This window comes from Elgaria multicarinata, chromosome 18 (genome assembly GCF_023053635.1).
Source record: "Elgaria multicarinata webbii isolate HBS135686 ecotype San Diego chromosome 18, rElgMul1.1.pri, whole genome shotgun sequence".
In the NCBI taxonomy this organism is placed as follows: Eukaryota; Metazoa; Chordata; class Lepidosauria; order Squamata; family Anguidae; genus Elgaria; species Elgaria multicarinata.
This window is the reverse complement of record NC_086188.1, coordinates 14,037,185-14,058,557: the sequence shown is the minus strand read 5'-3', so window position 1 is coordinate 14,058,557 and position 21,373 is coordinate 14,037,185. Positions and strand designations below refer to the sequence as shown.

The following is a 21,373-nucleotide window of genomic DNA, read 5'->3' as shown; positions in this document are numbered from 1 at the left end:
TTGCATGTGCCAGTGAGCCACCCGGCCTCCTCTCTGGGCTTCCCCCCAACCACTCCCCCTGCTCCCTCACAGCTGCTCCACCCTGCTCCCAGCTGTGTTTATATATCCTGTTGCTTAGCCACACAAAGTTCTTCTCATAGCTCAGAACCTCCAGTGTACAAAGTTCTTCTTATAGCTTGGAACCTCAAGTGTGTCATAGCTCAGAACCTTCATTTCATGCATTGCCACACATCGCCTTAGCGTTGGTGTTCTTTGTATTCTCATCCAACCCCTTTTATTTTTGGCTCCATCTAACACTGGAATGAGTACCCTTCCCCAAGCGTTTCTCCAAAATTGTGTTCGATCCTTGGGCTGAGAGTTATTCCCCACCCCCTCTGTTACACAGTGCCAGATCACATGCCCTGTGAATAACTAGCTGGGGGGCATCCCTTTCTTGAAACCGCTGCTCTAACTTCCAAGATTGGTTAGAGTCAATTCAGAATCCACTTCGGAATTCTTCAGTTCTAAGTCCACATAGGAATTCTTCCCAGGCCAGGAACCAAAGAGCTCCTTGGATTCAAAGTTTGATCCCTTTTGTGGTTCCTTAATTGGTGATTAGAGAAGCTTTCTGTACATAGTTGAAGTTTTAAAAATATAGTTCTGACTGGGAGCAGGATTTATTTATTTATTTATTAAATTTATATACTTCCCCATAGCTGAAGCTCTCTGGGCGGTTTACAAAAGTTAAAAACAGTGGACATTAAAAAAAAAGTATACAACATTTAAAACCATCAAAAAATATAAAATACAACAGTATAAAACAGTATCCATTTTAAACAACAACAGTTCTGGGGTCCATTAAAAAACAAACTTAGCATATATTGTTAAATGCTGTTAAATGCCTGGGAGAAGAGAAAGGTCTTAACCCGAAAAGATTACAATGTTGGCGCCTGGCAAGCCTCATTGGGGAGATCATTCCATAATTGGGGGGCCACCACTGAAAAGGCCCTCTGCCTTGTTGCCACCCTCCGGGTTTCCCTCGGAGTAGGCACTCGGAGGAGGACCTTAGATGTTGAGTGCAGTGTACGAGTAGGTTCATGTTGGGAGAGGCGTCCGTCAGGTATTGTGGTCCCAAGCCGTGCAAGGATGAATGCAGCAGGAGGGAGGGGAAAGGGTAAGGAATGTCACGCAGATGTAAACAAAAAAGCTAAATTGTCTGGAAGACATTGGTACAGTTCAGACAATGGTTCAGGAAGCTGGGAGCAAGTGTCAGGGCTGAATGCTCGTCCCTCTCCTGGTGTCTTATTTCTGGCCTGTATTAAGCCAGAATTCCCTGTTACTTCTGAACCATTGGGATTCTGGTGTAGTTACTCAACAAACCAGGATAATAAGCCTTGATTATATAATATATTCTTGGAACTGGGCAGTATCATTTTATGGTTGTGGTGGAGTTGTAATTTGAGAATTGCTGCCTAAGTAGTTCAACGTCACTACCCTGCAGTACAAAATGAGTGTGAAACCTTTCTAGTCCTTTAATTTGATTCAACTCATGCATATTCCTTTCTGTGATGGGTATGATTCCAGGTCTTAACGGTACCAAAGATGATAATCTGGTGAAATTGTAGACTTCCAGTGAGATGTTGCTGGCATTAGCTGACGATATCTGAGAGATGGTAAGAGTGGTGGACCTTCCCTTGTACCGAAGTCTTTGTTGGCATCTGTAGAACGGGAGGCTCTGTCAACAGATCAGAAGTAGGCTGTAAAGAAAGGGCTCACTGAATGGCAAACTGGATACCTGCCAATTCTTTTATTAATAAAAGAATTCTTCGGGCCTTTTGATATTCTGCAGGTATTGACAAAGACTTCAGTACAAGCACCTATTAAGATGTAAGGCTGCAATCTTATGCATATTTACTTGGAAGTAAGCCCCATTGAACTCTCAAAGGTTTAATTATCTGGATGCAAATCTATAAAACAGGGGTGCAGAAATTTGGGCCTTGGGGTGAAATCTAGCCATCCGGAATTCCTAGATGGACACACTCCTTCCCCCTAACTACAGATTGTTTGGCTTTGGTGCAGTTCCCCCACCCCCATTCTAGAAAGACTTACTGCTAAAGGCTGATGTACCTGTAATAAGAGCTTTAACCTAAAATATGCTGATGTATTGTTTTTTTGGCCTCACCTCCTTTTACCTTCAGTCCCTCCTACCAATGGAAAGACCCCCAAGAGCTTCACTGAAAAATCATTCATGTCTCAGGGCTCATCTAGACCAAGCAGACTATTCCACTATGAAAGCGGTATATGAAAGGCAGGAACCACACTACTGCTTTATAGCAGTATTGAAGTGCACTGACAACTGTTGGGGCCCATTGACACATACCATATACCGCTTTCATAGTGTTATATCCTGCTTGGTGTAGATGTGTCATGGGCCCCAACAGTTGTCAGTGCACTTCAGTACCACTGTAAAGCAGTAGTGAAGATCCTGCAGTGCACTTCAATACCGCTATAAAGCAGTCGTGTGGCTCCTGCCTTTTATATACCGTTTTCATAGTGGAATATTATTATTATTATTATTATTTATTTATATAGCACCATGTATGTACATGGTGCTGTACAGAGTAAAACAGTAAATAGCAAGACCCTGCCGCATAGGCTTACAATCTAATAAAATCATAGTAGAACAATAAGGAGGGGAAGAGAATGCAAACAGGCACAGGGTAGGGTAAACAGGCACAGGGTAGTGTAAAACTAACAGTATAAAGTCCGAACAACATCAAGTTTTAAAAGCTTTAGGAAAAAGAAAAGTTTTTAGCTGAGCTTTAAAAGCTGCGATTGAACTTGTAGTTCTCAAATGTTCTGGAAGAGCGTTCCAGGCGTAAGGGGCAGCAGAAGAAAATGGATGAAGCCGAGCAAGGGAAGTAGAGACCCTTGGGCAGGCGAGAAACATGGCATTAGAAGAGCGAAGAGCATGAGCGGGGCAATAGTGTGAGATGAGAGAGGAGAGATAGGAAGGAGCTAGACCGTGAAAAGCTTTGAAGGTCAACAGTAGAAGTTTATATTGGATTCTGAAGTGAATTGGAAGCCAATGAAGAGATTTCAGAAGTGGAGTAACATGGTCAGAGCGGCGAGCCAAGAAGATGATCTTCGCGGCAGAGTGGTGAACAGAAACCAACAGACTGATGTGAGAAGAAGGAAGGCCAGAGAGAAGAAGGTTGCAGTAGTCCAACCGAGAAATAACCAGTGCAGAATATCCTGCTTGGTCTAGTTGAGCCCTCAGGCTGAAAGAGGTTCAACCCTCTTTCTGCAAAAGTTCTAAATGTTAAACTGGACACCATTGCATGGGCCGTTTTTCTCATTCACACGGATCTTGGTGGTGGTGTTTTCCCCTTGTTTTTCTCATCATTGCATGGGCACCATTTGCTCAGGTCTCCTTGACCTAGAGAGATGTCTCCATGCTACCGCATTGCGAGCTTAGGAAAAGGAGCAAATAGGGAGGAAAAGATGGATGGGTAGGTAGATTCCATGGATTGTATTAGGAAAGCGTTAAGCAAATACAGAATCTGGTGAGGATGATGATGATGATGATGATGATGATAATAATAATAATAATAGTAATAAAAAAATTATTTATTTCTTACCCGCCTCTCCATTTGGATCAAGGCGGGGAACAACATTAGAACAGGAATCAATACATCTTAAAAATTCATGATTTAACATTGATCTGGATAGGCTTGCCGGAAAAGGCTAGTCTTTAAAGCTGCCTTAAAATCACAGAGAGTTAATTTTATGAATCTCCTCCGGCAGGCCATTCCACAAACTGGGGGCGACAGAAGGAAAGGTCCTCTGGGAAACTGATGTCAGCCTAGTTTTAGCTGACTGAAGTAAATTCACCCCAGAGGACCTGAGTGTGCGGGGCGGACTATATGGGAGAAGGCGATCCCGCAGGTAACCTGGACCCAAACCATTTAGGGCTTTAAAGGTAATGACCAACACTTTGTACTTTGCCCGAAAACTAATTGGCAGCCAGTGGAGTGATTTTAATGTTGGGGTAATGTGCTCACCCCTAGATGTACTAGTGACCAACCTGGCTGCCATATTTTGAACTAGTTGAAGTTTCCGAACTAGGTACAATGGTAGCCCTATGTAGAGCGCATTGCAGAAGTCAAGCCTTGAGGTTACCAGCACGTGCACTTCTGTCTTTAGGCCTGGGTCCAGACAACAGGATAACCAATGGTGGTTTAAGAAGTCGGCGGTTAGTTATTTAACCCATCATGGGTTATGGTGCTGTGTGGAGGGAGATTTTTAACCAACGGTGGGTTGGTTATTTGGCCGAAATAACCAACGCAGATAACCAATGCTGTGCAGAGTTGTCTATTTGAACCACCATTGGTTATCATGTTGTGTGAAGGGCACCATTGGCTATTTCGTCATCCACCATTGGTCATTTCATCAGCCACAGAGTCTCAAGGCAAGAGCGGTCAAGAGTGGCTGCTGCTCTAGTTCAGCTGGCAGGGTAGATTTTTGGCAGTAATGGCTGATGGGAAACTAGCAGGAAGACTAGAGGGGATTGGGGGATGAGTGAGTCAACTTAGCATGGACTAATAGTCAACTCAACACTGATCCTAGTCCACACCACGGTTGATTATTATCATTTTGTGGGGGGACTACCCCCTAGATGAACAACTGCCGAGGTGATTATTACCCCACCGTTGACTATCGTGTTGTCCTAACCCAGCCTGGCTGTGCATGTGGCTCTCCCAGTCAGCATCTTTTAGCGAGATCATCTAGGATCATAAGAAGCTGCTTAGAGTCAGACCATGGGTCCATCTAAACTCAGCATTATTGACACTGACTGGCTGACAGCCGCTCTCCGGGGTTCCAGACAGGAGTTTTTCCAGCCCTGCTTAGAGACACTGGGGATCGAATCTGGGACTTTCTGCATGCAAAGCCGCATGCTTTACCAGTGAGTAACGGGTCCTCTCCTCTGGTGTTAGGATTTCAGGGACTTGTGTTGTGATGAAGATGTAATGGTGCCTCCAGATGGAGGCCAAAAATGGGAGATAGTTCAAAGATAATGGGGAAGAGAAGGAGGAGAGCCAAATAATTCCCCCTACTTTCTCCCCACAGGCTTAGCCCCGGGAGGTGCTGCTGGTAAGCTTATGTTAGCAACCTGGAAAAATAACCCTTCCCATTGATTTTTGCTCCCCCACCCACAGACCCGGACACACATCTGAGCGGCTCCACTAAGCATTCATTAGCCTTCAGCGACTGGGTAGTGGTAGCAATAAAGCCATGGGCGAGATTCCCTTTTTTTGGGGGGGGGATTGGCGGGGGCTGTCTTTTAAATCTTTTGGCATTGAATTGCTCACCTGTACCCTTAACTCAAGCAGAGCTAGTAAATTTGAGCTTGAGCCAAATGCTGTTTGTATGTGTGTGTGTGTGTGTGTGTTAAATGGAGCCGCTCACGGTGGTGTTGTAAAGCAGAATGGTTGTGATGCTTTTTATTAGCGGTTTCTTGCAGCTGCTCCTCGCTCGACGGAGCTTTTACTAGGCTTGGCTGTGCCAGTTTCTGGTGCATTAATGGGGTGTCTCGGCTTACCGAATCTCTCCTTGGAAAAGGGAGGTTTATAAGCCAGCCAGGGCTAGAGGTAACCTGATTAAAATCACAGTGGGATTTAAACCAGCCCCATCTCTCCTGCAATGAATGTTGAATGAACATCCTGGGGCCCTTTTAAACATTTCGAGGAGTTTTCTTTCCTTTCCTTCTCTGACCAGTTGCCCTCCAGATGTGCTGGCCGTTCTAAGTGTGGATGATTGGAGTTTTTGTCCAAAACATATACAGGGCACCAGGCTGGAGAAGGCCGTTCTTAAAAGCACCACTTTCATTTCAATTTGGCAACGGCTCTGTGAATGTTTGTTATACGTTGGAAAGGCTTGGTTTTCTCTTCTCTTCCTTGTCTCCCCACTCCTTTTTAAAAATTTTATTTATTATATATTTATTTCAATTCTGTACCACCAAATAGCTGAAGCTGTCCAGGCAGTTTACAAAAAAGTAAAATCATAAAGTACAGTTCAATTATAAAAAATGGAAACTTAAACCACAATATAAAATAACAATATAAATATAAAAAGTACAACCAGAATAAAACCGAGCAGCAATGCAGAGATTTTGTAGATTTAAAATACAGATTTAAAATAGACGATTGCCCCGCTCGTGCTCTTCGCTCCTCTAATGCCATGTTTCTCACCTGCCCAAGGGTCTCTACTTCCCTTGCTCGGCTTCGTCCATTTTCTTCCGCTGCCCCTTACGCCTGGAACGCTGTTCCAGAACATTTGAGAACTACAAGTTCAATCGCAGCTTTTAAAGCACAGCTAAAAACTTTTCTTTTTCCTAAAGCTTTTAAAACTTGATTTTGTTCTGACTTTTATACTGTTAGTTTTACTCTACCCTGTGCCTGTTTGGTGCATTCTCTTCCCCTTCTTATTGTTTTATTATGATTTTATTAGAATGTAAGCCTATGCGGCAGGGTTTTGCTATTTTATTGTTTTACTCTGTACAGCACCATGTACATTGATGGTGCTATATAAATAAATAACAACAACAACAACAACTATAATAATAATAATAATTTATTTGTTACCCGCCCCTCCCTCTTCCTTTTTTGTTGCCCCGTCCTCAGTTCGTAGGTAGGCAAAGTTGCCAACTCTTTGTTGTGTTTACTTTTCTGTTTTGTTCAGAAACCTCACGATTCTCAATGGCGGTTTTAGAACTCCACGGTGGAATTTTTACACACTGTTGAGAAATGCGTTGTCTGGAGGGAAAATTCCACACAACGGCAGAGTATTTTTGGAAAATACTCCACGCGGAATATCCACGCTGCGCAGAGGAGAGTTTCTGCACAACTGTTGTGTTGCGTGTTGTGTGGCAGGTTCCGTGGGGTTTTCCGTTGAGTTGACTTTTCCCACTGGCTACAGAGTTCCCTGGCAAGAGCGGCAAAAGGAGGGAGTGCCGCTCTAGGAGAGCTGTCGGGATTGTTGGTGGTTTTTTTGCAGCAATGGCTGATGGGGTACCATTGGAAGGACAGGGGGAGGAGAGAGGGCAGACGAGCTGCCAATCAAACATCACAATGGCTTTTACTCAACTCCATGGGAGCCCACAGTTACACAATGGTGGAGTTAGAACATGTTGTGTACAGAGTACCCCCTACAAACTTAACCGTGGAGTAGAGTTTTCACACTGCGTTGACTGTGTTGCTTTTGGGGCAGGTGTTATTGGCAGTATGTGAAAAAGCTTTTTCTCCCCCCCAAAAAGGTATTTACTAGCAAACCTGAAGTGGAGGATGAAATTGACAAGGACATTGACAAGAGGGAAGTATTCCTATTCTAGGCTAAATAGTGGAGGGGCGCTCTTGCGCATTTGCATGGGACACTCCCCGGAATAATAATAAAAAAGCAAACACATTACTGCATTCATAAAGGTTCAGAAAATTCCATTTTGCAATGTGATGCAAGGTGGGGGAGTAGGTGTGGGAGTTTTCCTTGGTAGCTGGCAACCCCAGTGGACCAACTGTAGAATGTGCGCTGACATAGGAACCGAGGAAACGAAGAGCTCTGCTGCAAAGGTGCCTGGGATACACGCCGGGAGCTTGTGGGAGAGAATGAAGGGAAAGCCGCAAAGCACCCAATCATCTGTCAGACTAGCCAGAGAACAGCCATGGTGGCTTATTCTTAGGGTAGCGTAGCATGACATGCAAATTTGTCCAGTGCGTTTTGCTGGCTTTACTACTGCAGCTTTAAGATCAGGTTGTAAATTCTTCGCTTTTCAAGGGAGGGGAAAATTTAGGATTCAACTGGGCTAAAGCCTGGCTGTCATCTTACTTTTCCTTTGTCTGGTGCAGTAGAAGGTGCAAGAGAGAATCGCAAAGGTGCGTGCGGAACATAATATTACACGGTGCAGCAAAATCAATTTTCATTCCATGCATGAAGATGTTGGCTTTAAAATATGATGTGTTTCCACTCAGTGTTTATTTCGTTGACTTTAGGTGAGCAGGACCTGGAAGGTGCTTGCAGAAGACCAAGTCCTTTGGTTCCGCCTGTGCCAACACGAAGGTTACCTGCCTGATTGTCAAATCTCTGATTATCCCTCCTGGAAAGAGACACTCCGGGAATGCCGGGAGAAGGAGCAGGGTTTAAGAACCAACTGGAAGGTAACTGTATGGAATTCTTTTGGTGCTCGTCATAACTGAACCAAACTGGGAAGGGGCCATTCTGCTCCTGTTTGAAATGCTTAATCTTTGGATTGACTGTGTAGAGCATTAGTGGGGCGTTTGATGAGTGTCCAAATTATTGGTTTCAAGAGTGCTTCCTTTGAAGTCATCTCATGAAATCTGGCACTAGCCTCTGAAGCCACTTGGAACAGCGGTCCTCCAACTTTATGGATTGGTGGGCACATTTCGAGTTTTGAGAGTGTCTTGGGTGCTCTCACAAAATGGCTGTGATGGGGGCACTTGCCATAGTAGGTGTTGTGTGCTATAGCTGCTCAGGTGTCTTTAAGGAGATAAAAATAAGGAAAGTTTTTAGGTTAATCTACAAAGCTTTATTGCAAGTAATTAACACTTCTGTAACATCAACTAGGCACTTTTCTGGGAAAATTCTCTTTAGGCAACACTATGCAAACTAAGCAAAACAATTGGCTATTCAAAGGAAAGAAAAGGCTTTTCAAATGTCCCCAGCTTCAAGGTGGAGGATGCGTAGACAACTTCTCACGCAATCTCTCCGGCTGTCTCTTTGCTACTAATTTCGCTGAACGTTTTAACTTCTGGCGATTCCTAGCATCAAGTAATGTTTCTGAATGTTCACCCCTAGAAGTTGACTCCCTGTCCCCTGAGAGCATAGGATCTGGCCTTGAGGAGATAGACTCTGGAGGGGGCGCAGTCGCAGCTGGAGGCTCTCCCGTGTGAACTTCCTCCCCCACTGGCTCGGCATCTTCTGAATCAGAATCTGTTTCTGATTTATTACCTGCGTCACCTGTTCCCAACACAGGAGCAGTAGGGGTATACATGACAGTGGGCATGGCTGGCCATAAACAGTTATTTCCCAGAAGGTAATGTGATGAGACTAAAAGAAAAGAAACTTGCGCAAGAACATTTTATAAGGTCGAGGGGGGCGCCTGAGCTCCAAAACACAAAACCACGCTTTTGAACAGAAAGTCGGGAGATCCGGGTTCTAGTCCCCACTTGGCCATGGAAACCCACTGGGTGACTTTGGGCCATTCACAGTATGGCAGGTGCTAAGACAGGTGAGTGTGGACACATTGGTACCCAGCGACACCCCACTGGGGACCCCAGGCTTAGAACATTCTCACCTTCAAGCTGTCCAAGCTAATGATGGTGTTCATATTTGGACGCGTTGATATACCGAAAGCATTGAGTACACCTAAAAACAACAACAAGTAAAGTGTGAAAATGCCCAATCACTTAAGACTTCTCCTGGATTTCCCAACATGGGCTGCCTGAACCTCTAGTGCAGGCAATGTGGCCCTCTAGATGTTTTGACCTACACTGGCTATGCTGGCTGGGGCTGATGGGAGTTGTAGGCCAAAACTTCTGAAAGGCCACAAGTTGCTCTAGTGGATGCTTGCTGCCATTTTGGACACGCCTACAGAGAGGTGGCTTTCCCTGGTGGTTCTGTGGGGCAACATCCCCATGACGTTGGGCAGCATTGAATGTATGAAACTGCCTTATACTAAACCCCGTATCCTTGGTCTATCTTAGCTCAGTATTGCCTGCTCTGACTGGCGTTTGCTGGCCAGGGTTTCCAACAGAGGCCTTTCCCAGCTTCTGCTACCTCAACCCCACCAGAGATGCCTGGGATGGAACATAGGAATGCAAGAAGCTGCCTTATATGGAGTCAGACCATTGGTCTCCTAGCTTAGTATGACCGGTAGTTTGCCGTCCCTACCTGGAGATGCCAGGGATTGAACCTGGGCCCTCCTGCATGCAAAACAGATGCACCATCATTCAGCTACTTCATTTTCCCTGAATACAGGAACCTAAGAAATGTTGGCTTCTGCTGATTTCAGATCTTTGGTCCATCTTGCTGAGTATTGTCTACACTGACTAGCAGCAGTCCTCCACGGTTTCACTACAACTGTCCCACCAACTCCCAAAAGAAGATATTGTAGAGTTGAGAAAAGGGCTGAAAAGGACAACTAAAACGATCAAGGGGCTGGAGCAATTTCCCTTATTTTATATTTCAGGCTGTACCATATCGTTTTAACTTTTGTGAACTGCCCAGAAAGCTTCGGCTGTTGGGTGGTATAGAAATGAAATGAATTAATAGTAAAATAATCTGTTTAGCTTAGGAAAAGGCAATTAAGGGGAGACAGGACAGAGGTGTGCAAAATTATGTGTGGTGTGGTGTAGAGAAATACTAGAACTCCATGGGGTCGTCCATGGTGGGAGATTCAGGACAGATCAAAGGAAGGGCTTTTTCACACAGTGCATAGTTCAAACTATGGAATTCGCTACCACAAGGTGTAGTGATGGCCACCAACTTGGATGGCTTTGAAAGGGGGGTTAGATAAATTCCGGGATGAGAAGGCTATCAGTGTCTACTAGTCCTGATGGCTATGTGTTACCTCCTGGATCAGAGACAGTAGGCCTATGTACAATTGCTGGGGAACATGAGTGGGAGGATGCTATTGCAATCACGTCCTACTTACAGATTTCCCACAGGCAGCTGGTCGGCCACCGTGTGTACAGAGGCAGTAAGCCTGTGTGCACCTGTTGCTGGGGAACATGGGTGGGAGGGTGCTGTTACACCGTGTTCTGCTTTGTTGGTCCCTGGTCGACAGCTGCTTGGCCACTGTGTGAACAGAGTGCTGGACTAGATGGACCCTTGGTCTGATCCAGCAGGGCTCTTGTTATGTTCTTATGACTAGATGGACTCTTAGTTTGATCCAGCAGGGCTCTTACATTCGAACAGGGCGTTTTGCCCAACCCTACCTGGAGATGTTGGGGATTGAACCCGGGCCTTTTTGCGTACAAAGAGCTATGGCCCCTTCCAGTGAAGGGCAAGTAGAATTGCAAGGATTCCTGGGTGAGTACTTAGAACTAACGACATTTCCTACATCTTTCTGTGCAGAATCGCATTGGCGCTGTGAGCCAGCTGCAGTACGAACTTGGGAAAGTTCTGTGCGATGTGCATTCCTGTGACGGAGTGGTCATTGCTGGGTAAGCATACGGTAGTTTCGTCCTTTCTTTGCAGACCGAGCACTTCTCCTGTCTCCCGTTGACAGCGTAATTGGGTATTGTGATGGCTTGTGGCCCAGGCAGTAGAACTGAATTGACAGCCTAATTGAGGCTGCTTGGGGAAGTGAACTTTCCAGCCACAGTTCTGCATCAAGGTTTACAGCGAAATCAGAATAAACAAAATTCAGAGTAAAGGCAATGAGTCTTTCAGCGCCTTAAAGACTTGCACAGCTTTCCCCAACCTGCTGGGCTCTGGATGTCGGACTAGAATTCCCCTTATCCCCAGCCAGCGATGGTACTTGGCAGCTGAGGGTGATGGGTGTGGTACTCTAAGACCTCTGGAGGATTCCAGATCGGGGGAAAGGCTGTATTAGCAGATTAAGTTGGCTCTAGTCTATGGAAGCTAATGCTGCAATACAGATGCTAGTTTTTAAGACTTGGCTTGTGTTTGCTGTAATGGACCAGCGTGGCTACCGCTGTGAAAACAGATATAATACATTAAAATAAGTACTGAAAAGTACCCGTACCTCAAATGTTGTGTGTGTGTATGTGTGTGTGTTTGGTTGATGAGGATATACTTCATAATCAAAAGCCAGCCCAAACGAAAATGTTGCTGTGTTCATTTTGGCTTGCCTCCAGAGGAAATGTTCCATACATTTGCTGTGGTGTATCTGACCAGATCACAAGGCTTGTACGAGAAACAAATTGTTAGGTACGCAAGTCCTAATGTTCATAGCATGGCGTTTAACCACTGTGATTAAACAGATTGACATTGGAAGTTAATTACTTGAAGGATTTTGTTTGTATGTGGTGATTATGGTAGGAAATCCTTTACGGAGGTATGCTTTTTGCTGAAAGTGATGCTGTTCAGTGCAAGTTACCCTGAATTTCCCCGGGCAATGCTTCTTCTTTAGGGATGCCATTGGTGCAGTCATTACCAGGAGAACAGCTGAAGCTCTCTGGTCGGTTCACAAAAATTTAAACCATGAAGTACAAATTTAAAATTTGTATTTTAAATTTGTATTTTTGCATTGCTGCTATTTTTATCTTGGTTGTGCTTTTATATTGTATTTTCTATTACAGTTTCATACTGTTGTTTTATACTTGAATTGTCTTAATTTTGTAAACCGCCCAGAGAGCTTCGGCTATTGGGCGGTATGGAAATGCAATAAATAAATAAATAAAGTATAAAATATGGACACTTCTGAATCACAAGGTAAAGCAAAATATAAAAGTACAACCAGAATAAAACTGAGCAGTGATGCAGAGATTTAAAATACAGATTTCAAATACAGATTAAAAATCAGCAGAGTTAAAAGTCTAGGATTGTAAAATGCTAAAATACTGGGAGAATAAAAAAGTTTTCATTTGGTGCCAGAAAGAGGACAACGTTTGTGCCAGGCGAACCTCTGTAGGGAGCTCATTCCACAGCCGAGGTGCCACAGCAGAAAAGGCCCTCTTCCTGGTAGGTGGAAGAAAGAGAGGCGAGCTCTGGTGCTGTGTGTAAATAAACAATGAACGTTTCATTTTTGTATCGATGTAAAACGCTCGATGTTTCGGATTCAGAAGAACCCTTCCTCAGGAGCTAAAACAAATAGATTACAAAACCATTATTTAATATAAAAGAACAAGAACAACACCCAGACAAATATAATTGAAAATTTAGATACCTATAATAATACAGTTTTTCGTTCTAGCAGCTACAATACTATGCATATTTATCAGTCTTGGCTCCTACTGAGCAGATTCTTAACTAAAAAAACTTAATTAAAACTTTTAATTAAAACATGATAGCACTTTTCAAATACTTAAAAGGTTGTCACGCAGAGGAGGGCCAGGATCTCTTCTCGATCATCCCAGAGTGCAGGACATGGAATGGTAAATGTTGGTTGTTTTATTATGTTCTTCATGGTTTTAATTTTTGTGAACTGCCCGGAGAGCTTTGGCTATTGGGCGGTATAAAAATGTAATAAATAAATAAAGAAAGAAAGAAAGAAAGAAAAAAAGGGCTCAAGTTACAGGAAGCCAGATTGCGGCTGGACATTAGGAAAAACTTCCTGACTGTTAGAGCTGTACGACAATGGAACCAGTTACCTAAGAAGGTTGTGGGCTCTCCCACATTAGAGGCCTTCAAGAGGCATCTGGACAACCATCTGTCAGGGATGCTTTAGGGGGGGGGTTCTACATTGAGCAGGGGGTTGGACTCGATGGCCTTATTGGCCCCTTCCAACTCTGCTATTCTATGATTACATTCCCAGAGGCAGTCTAAGGCAAAAGGAAATAAGTGGAGTCCTTTTAGCAGACACAAGAACATAAATAAGACCCATTCTGAATCAGACCAAAGGTCCGTCTAATCAACCAGCTGCGTACAGCAAAGCCACAAGTTGATATAACTGCAATACCATCTTCCTGCCCATGTTCCCCAGCAACTGGGATGCATAGGCATACTGCCTCTGATACAGGAGGTAGCATAGCTCTACTATTCTATGATTCTATGACTCTGATATCTATGGAGCATCAGTTCTGTAGTATTGTAATCGTTAAGATTTTGGGTCCAGGCCCAAAGACTTTTTCCAAAATATATTGTGATATATTCCTCCACAAAAATGGGGGAAAGGGGCTACGAAAGACCAGTTTCAGCAGAAGTTTGGTCTTTCCGTTTGGAATCAGAAAGTCAGTTTACCGTGAGCTCAGCCTTTGAGAGAGAACGGTATAAAAATGGCAATGGAATGGCACCTTAGCGCCTTTGAAATTAGACAAGATCTATAAAATTGAAAATAGTAACTATTTGTACCGTGCTAAAAACGGAGCAGATTTCCCCCCTGATGTGGTGAATGTGTTGTAGTGTATTGGAAAATGATTACTCAGGCAATATCTTCCTTTACTACGGTTAATGTACCTATAGATCCTCTGTCGTCTTGATTTTTTTTTAACAGATATAGTCCCTTGAAAGAAATATGAGGTAGTGTTAAATGCACTAGTGTTTTCTAGACTGGTTTATGCTTGTTACTGTAAATGTAAAGAGATAACTTGGATATAAGAATCGCTGGGGAAACAATGGGATATTTTTTATTCATTAAATTGATGGATTTGAACATATTAATGAATTACGGAGCCCAGTAGTAGTTCCTATTAAAAAAACAAAACTTTTGGTCACTGGTTTATGACCTGGGCTTAGCACTTGCTCAGAGGTGTCCACGTCCTGCGATTCCACATCCGCCTTCTTGAACCACTACTTTGTGTCTGGCTCTGTTTGGTGGACCTTGTGTTTCTAGTGAAAAACAAAAGTTCGCCCACCCCTGCCTAAGAATGTTGTGGGATACCTTTGATAATGGAAAGTATCAAGATAATGGAAATTGCGTCAAGGGTTTGCTTGATGGGTGACTCAGCAGAGAAGGAGAGTAAGTCAGATTTGTCCCATCTTGTTTCGATGTCAACTTAATTTGCATCCAAGTACCTGTTCCGAACTGGATTGCTGAAAAGCCAGTAACTATAGCAGAACACAACTCAGCAGGACAGCAAGGGCGATTAAAAGGGAAACCAGGGCCTGAATCTCTGCTAGGAAGGTGAGCCTGAATTGTCTAAATGTTAGAACTGAAAGCAGTGGCCCAGTTTATGCAATCAAATAAGCCATTGTGGCTTCTTCTAGCCACCATTTTGTTAACTACTCACCCAAGCGCGGCTTGTCGTGTCATCCAAACCTTTGCAGCATGACTTGTTTGAGGAGGAAACAACCCTCAAATAACCTCTGGCGCGTTTCAGTTATTTGAGGGCTGTTTCCCCCTCAAACAAGCCATGCCTCTTGAGTGGCTTATTTGATTGTGTGAACCGGCCCATTTATTGATTCATGGAATGTGGATTTAAAATGTCTGTTTTTATATTGGAAATGGCTTCCATGAATCAGCTGTTGCTATTGTTTTAAAATATCGAAAATACCTAATTAAAATATCACTGCAATGTGTTATACGTGGGGCTGCCTTTGAAAACCGTCTGGAAACTTCAGCTGGTACAAAACAGGGCAGCAAGGTTATTAACAGGGACTGGCCAAAAAGACACCTTCACTGTCCGCCAGTCCAGGACCGGGCCTGTTTCAAAGTGCTGGTACTAACATTCAAAGCCTTAAATGGCTTGGGGCCAGGTTATCTGAAAGAGCGCCTCCTCCCATATGTACCTGCCCGGACCCTAAGATCATCTTCAGGGGTCCTTCTCTGTGAGCCCCTGCCAAAGGAAGTGAGGCAGGTGGCTACCAGGAGGAGGGTCTTTTCTGCTATGGCACCCTGGCTGTGGAATGAGCTCCCTAGAGAGGTTCGCCTGGCACAGACATTATACTCTTTTTGACTCAAGGTGAAAACCTTTTTTATTTCCCCAGTATTTTAACAGTTTACCATCTTAGTCGAACTTTGCTGTTTAAAATCTGTATTTTAAACCTGTATAAATCTGCATTGGTGCTTGGTTTTATCCTGGTTGTGCTTTTATATTGTGTTTTTATATTGTGGTTTACCTTGAAGTGTACTTGATGGTTTTAATTTCTGTGAACCACACAGTCAGGGATAAAGACAAAAGTGTCCCTAGAAAAACCTTTAGTCTCCACGACTTGTGGCAACTACAAAATCTGTAGATAGGAGTAGCAGAGGTTTCTACATGAAATGTTTCAGTAATGCATGGGTGTTGTTCCTGTTTTGTTATTTTTTTAAAAAAAAACCTGTATATTTTATTATAGCTCCTGATGAAGGACGATACGTCCGAAATGTTGAGCAGAGCATTTTTGGATTTAAAGAATAAAATAGTTTTTAACTATTTATCAAGCACCAGAGTTGATTTCTCTTTTTAGCATCTACGCTTATTGGGTGGTATAGAAATGCAGTAAATAAATAAATAGGTACTGGAATTATGTTGGTCTTTCAGTCACCTTAAAGGAAGCTCTAGTACGTACGTGTTTGAGACCTTTTCCCAGCACTTTTTGTGTTGTTGCTTTTGCAAGGCTGGCTACTGGAAAAAAAACCTCATCTTAACTCCATGGAATTTGTGATATGTATTTTTTCCTGTCGTGGGTCTACATGCCAGTGTGATGTGGTTAGAGTGTTAGACTGGGACTCAGGAGATCTGGGTTCAAGTCCCCACTCGACCATGAAGCAGACTGACTTTGGCCCCGTCACTGACTCGCAGCTTAACCTACCTCACAGGGCTGTTGTGAGGATAAAATGGAGAGAAGGAAGACCGTCGAAGCTGCTTTGGGCTATTTGGAGGAAGAAATGTGGTCTTTAAATGTCATAATAAAATGAATAAATAAATAAAAATGTGCATTTTGGATTGGAGTAATGTAATACTGATAGTTCTGTAAAATGAACCTGTTATTTAATAGAGATAAACTTATCGCGGTTTTTATTAGAATGCTTCTGGTTTTGGAAGTAACTTTAAACTAAGCTATACTCTGTGTCCTTTGTGCCTGTAATAGAGGGTTGTATCGTGTTGGTTCTACGTATCGCAGCTGTGTTTTCTGAGCTTCCAAAGAGAGAGATATTTCTTCACTCCCACGATGGCATGTCCTTTCTGTTTATCACCACAATTGCTTTATCTGCAATGCAGAGTTTAAAAGGTTCATTCCTGCAGGTCTTCTAGAACCGTGAACCTTATTAACCTTGTTTCATCGCTAAAAACAGTTGGGTTTTTCGAGAATGGATGTCCCCAGATGATCACTAATCTACTTACCCTGCCCCTGCCTGGTGCATAGTGTGTGTTTAAACATGGGCTAAAGCGTTCCCCCCCCCCCCCGTTTTTTCAGCCTCTCGCTCTTTCTGAAGCCACCACGCCGAGCGGCAAATAGAAGTGGTGATGTCATAGGAACTGTGAAATTGGTTCAGTCTTGTCATAAATCAATGTATGGCATTTTACAGCAACACTTCATTTTAATGATATGTTTTTGCAGAGTGGGATTAGAGTCAATTGTCCGTGTGTTTTTTTAAAAATCCCCTGTGCCATTAATGCCAGGTTCTTTGAGTGGCAGAAGGCTGCTTGAAATAAATTCACGGAGCAGTTCTTTTTTCCCTTTTTTTTTGCAGCATTGATTGTGTCTAGCTGAAAGCTAAGTTGGTATTGACTGTGCTCCTTTAAGGGACTTAATTTTTCTTCTTCTTCATCTGTAACCTCCATGTGCACCCTACTGCTGCCCTTCTTCGGGTATCTTTGGCAGAGGGACTCGTGGCATTTTCATGATCCCCGGGTGACGGATGTTTGTTGGGGAACGATGGATTTCTGAAAATGATGTTCATGTTAGTAGCACACACAGCTCAGCAACTGCCCTGCGGGTTACAAATATTTCCCTCCATTTGGAAGGTTCATTCTAACCAAACATCATTCCTAGCACTTTAACTGGGATACGTCCTATCAGAATTAAGTGTGATCATAGGACTTTCTCTCTTCCACAAAGCAAAACTACAGTAAACAGAACTAATGCATAGCAATAAGGTGATTGCAGAATGCAAATAAGTTACAAATTCCTCGAGCAAGCAGACGACAAGCAATGTCTCTTAAATCCAATCTTAATCTTGCATTTTTACAATCCTCTCCACGTTACCCTTATAATTTAGGTTAGGCTGAGAGTCAATCACTGGCCCAGAGTCGTCCAGTGAGCTTCAGGATGAGAGATTTGACCCTGGGTCTCCGTGGTCCCGGACAACACCACTCTAGCTTTCCATTTGGGCTCCAAATGTTGCTAGGTGGGATGCTGAGAAATGTGAATTCTTCTCACAGAATGACAGGGGCCCTGAATCTGGGACGAAAGGGAAATTTGAGCACAGGCAGCCTTAAAAAAGAAAAAAAGTTGGCTTGACAAGCTCCCTCTGTCCAATTTAGTTCTTTAACACAACCGTTGGAGGTACAATATTTATTTTATTTGTTGTTTATTCGTTCAGTCGTTTCCGACTCTTCGTGACTTCATGGACCAGCCCACGCCAGAGCTTTCTGTCGGCCGTCGCCACCCCCAGCTTCCCCAAGGTCAAGTCTGTCACCTCCAGAATATCATCCCTCCATCTTGCCCTTGGTCGGCCCCTCTTCCTTTTGCCTTCCACTTTCCCGAGCATCAGCCTCTTCTCCAGGGTATCCTGTCTTCTCATTATGTGGCCAAAGTACGTCAGTTTTGCCTTTAATACCATTCCCTCAAGTCAGCAGCCTGGCTTTATTTCCTGGAGTATGGACTGGTTGGATCTTCTTGCAGTCCAAGGCACTCTCAGCATTTTCCTCCAACACCACAGTTCAAAAGCATCTATCTTCCTTCGCTCAGCCTTCCTTATGGTCCAGCTCTCGCAGCCATAGGTTACTACGGGGAATACCATTGCTTTAACTATGCGGACCTTTGTTGTCAGTGTGGTGTCTCTGCTCTTAACTATTTTATCAAGATTTGTCATTGCTCTCCTCCCAAGAAGTAAACGACTTCTGATTTCCTGGCTGCAGTCAGCGTCTGCAGTAATCTTTGCGCCCAGAAATACAAAGTCTGTCACTGCCTCCACGTTTTCTCCCTCTATTTGCCAGTTATCAATCAAGCTGGTTGCCATAATTTTGGTTTTTTTGAGGTTTAACTGCAACCCGGCTTTTGCACTTTCTTCTTTCACCTTTGTCATAAGGCTCCGCAGCTCCTCCTCGCTTTCAGCCATCAAAGTGGTGTCATCTGCATATCTGAGGTTGTTAATGTTTCTTCCTGCGATTTTAACTCCAGCCTTGGATTCGTCAAGCCCAGCACGTCGCATGATGTGTTCTGCATACAAGTTAAATAGATAAGGTGAGAGTATACAACCCTGCCGTACTCCTTTCCCAATCTTAAACCAGTCCGTTGTTCCGTGGTCTGTTCTTACCGTTGCTACTTGTTCGTTATACAGATTCCTCAGGAGGCAGACAAGATGACTTGGTATCCCCATACCACTAAGAACTTGCCACAGTTTGTTATGATCCACACAGTCAAAGGCTTTAGAATAGTCGATAAAACAGAAATAGATGTTTTTCTGGAACTCCCTGGCTTTCTCCATTATCCAGCGGATATTGGCAATTTGGTCTCTAGTTCCTCTGCCTTTTCTAAACCCAGCTTGTACATCTGGCAATTCTCGCTCCATGAATTGCTGGAGTCTACCTTGCAGGATCTTGAGCATTACCTTGCTGGCATGTGAAATAAGTGCCACTGTCCGATAGTTGGAACATTCTTTCGTGTTTCCCTTTTTTGGTATTTTATTTACAATATTTATATGCCGCTCCATGTCCAAAAATGTCAGAGCAGTGAACAACAGATAGAAGAAAAGAAGAAAAACTCCATTTATTTTTAAAATGCTATTCTTAAAAGAAACAGAATTCTGATAAAATCCAAGTACTTGCAAAACTGCAACCGGTTACTCAAGGACAGCTTCCTGAAACAATAACGTTGTCAAGAGGCATCAGAAGCAACACAATGTTGATGCCTGCCTAATCTCCACAGGAAAGGGGCCACCACACTCAAGGCTCTTCTCCTGATAGACTCCAGGTGGGCCAGAGGCCCATGTGGATCCCCCAAGAGCATGCCCTCCCAACAACCTCAGTGAACGGGCAGGTTGTTAAGGGAGAAGGCGTTCTCTCAGGTATCCTGGTCCCAAGTTGTTTAGGGCTTTGTACACTAGTACCAAAACCTTAAACCTGGCCCTGTAGCGAATAGGCAGTCGGTGCAGTTCCCGCAGTAAAGGAGTTCAGTGCTGAAAAGGGGCATCTCCGGACAACAGCCGAGCTGCTGCGTTCTGCACTAGTATCCAGCAATGGCCAGCTAGATGCCTATAGAAAGCATAGAAGCAAAGCATGAAAGCCACAATCCCTGTCTGGTCCCCTGCAGTGCTCTAGTAGTAGGAACATTAGGAAGCTGCCTTCTACCATCTATTATTTTTATTTATTTATTTATTTATTATTTATATAGCACCAACAATGTACTTGGTGCTGTACAAAATATACAAATAAAACAGCGATACCCTGCCTAGCGGCTTACAACCTAAAATCACATTAAAACATACGAAGGGGGGGGGGAAGGGGTCCACAAAACAGAAATGAGAATAATCATAGTAATAAGAACAGTAAATCAAGCTAAAATACCAAAAGCTATTGAAAACAAATGAGTTTTCAAATGCGTTTTAAAATCGACAATGGAACTCGTGGTACGTAGTTGCTCTGGAAGAGCATTCCAAGCAAACGGGGCAGCCAGAGAGAATGGGCGAAGCCGGGCAAGAGAGATAGAGACCCTTGGGCGGGAGAGCAACATAACATCTGAAGAACGGAGGGTACGAGGGGGGTGGTAGAGCGAAATGAGAGAGGAAAGATAAAGAAGGTGCAAGAGCATGGCACGCTTTGAATATCAGCAAAAGAAGCTTATACTGAATTCTATATGGGATTGGAAGCCAATGAAGAGATTTCAACAAAGGAGAAACATGGTCAAAACGACGAGCCAAGAAAATAATCTTGGCTGCAGAATGGTGAAGAGAGACCAAAGAGGAGAGGTGAGCATAAGGAAGACCAGTCAAAGCCCTGTATTGTCTGTTCTGACTGGCAGCAGCTGTCCAGGGATATGGGCAGAGGTCTTTCCCGTCACTTGATCCTTTGTTTAACTGGATATGCCGCGGACTGAATTGGGGACTTTCTGCATTTGAACCATGGGCTACTCGTGAGATATGGCCTCCCACAGGTACACTACCTTCAGAGCTGGAGGTTCCCTTTAATAGCTAACCTAATAGGTATTGATAGATAGATCCTCCAGGAATTTGCCCACTTCCTTGGCTTTACTTACCTTTGGATATTTGTCCACCAAGACCTGTGAACTGCCCAGGGAGCATCAGCTATTGGGCAGTATAAAAATGCAATAAATAAATAATAAATAAATAAGACTTGTTCTTGCCAGGATTGCAGCTCTGTTGGCTTTAGGAATGAGAAATGTAGACTATATTTTAAAAAAATGACCTAATGAGGGATTATTTTAGCAGCAAGGGAAAAAGTGACTGCAAAGATATGCACGAGTTTAGAGAATCAGTAGTACTAATTTTAGAACTTCGTCCTGAGAGTGTAGGTCCCCCCAGGTGTATTACAAATGTAAGCTGCCTTGTTGACTTGACACACAACAAAACCGTCTGTAATGATGAGCATAA

The 21,373-nt window shown here is 43.6% G+C and overlaps 1 protein-coding gene across 1 annotated transcript in view; it reads left to right on the top strand.

The window, feature by feature from the left end:
• Positions 1-21,373, top strand: part of FBXW8 (F-box and WD repeat domain containing 8) — a 99,523-nt gene that overhangs the window by 10,678 nt on the left and 67,472 nt on the right. The window contains exons 3-4 of the mRNA XM_063144037.1: positions 8,025-8,189; positions 11,128-11,216. Of these exons, the coding sequence (XP_063000107.1) occupies positions 8,025-8,189; positions 11,128-11,216 (254 nt within the window). The remainder of the gene's footprint in view (positions 1-8,024; positions 8,190-11,127; positions 11,217-21,373) is intronic.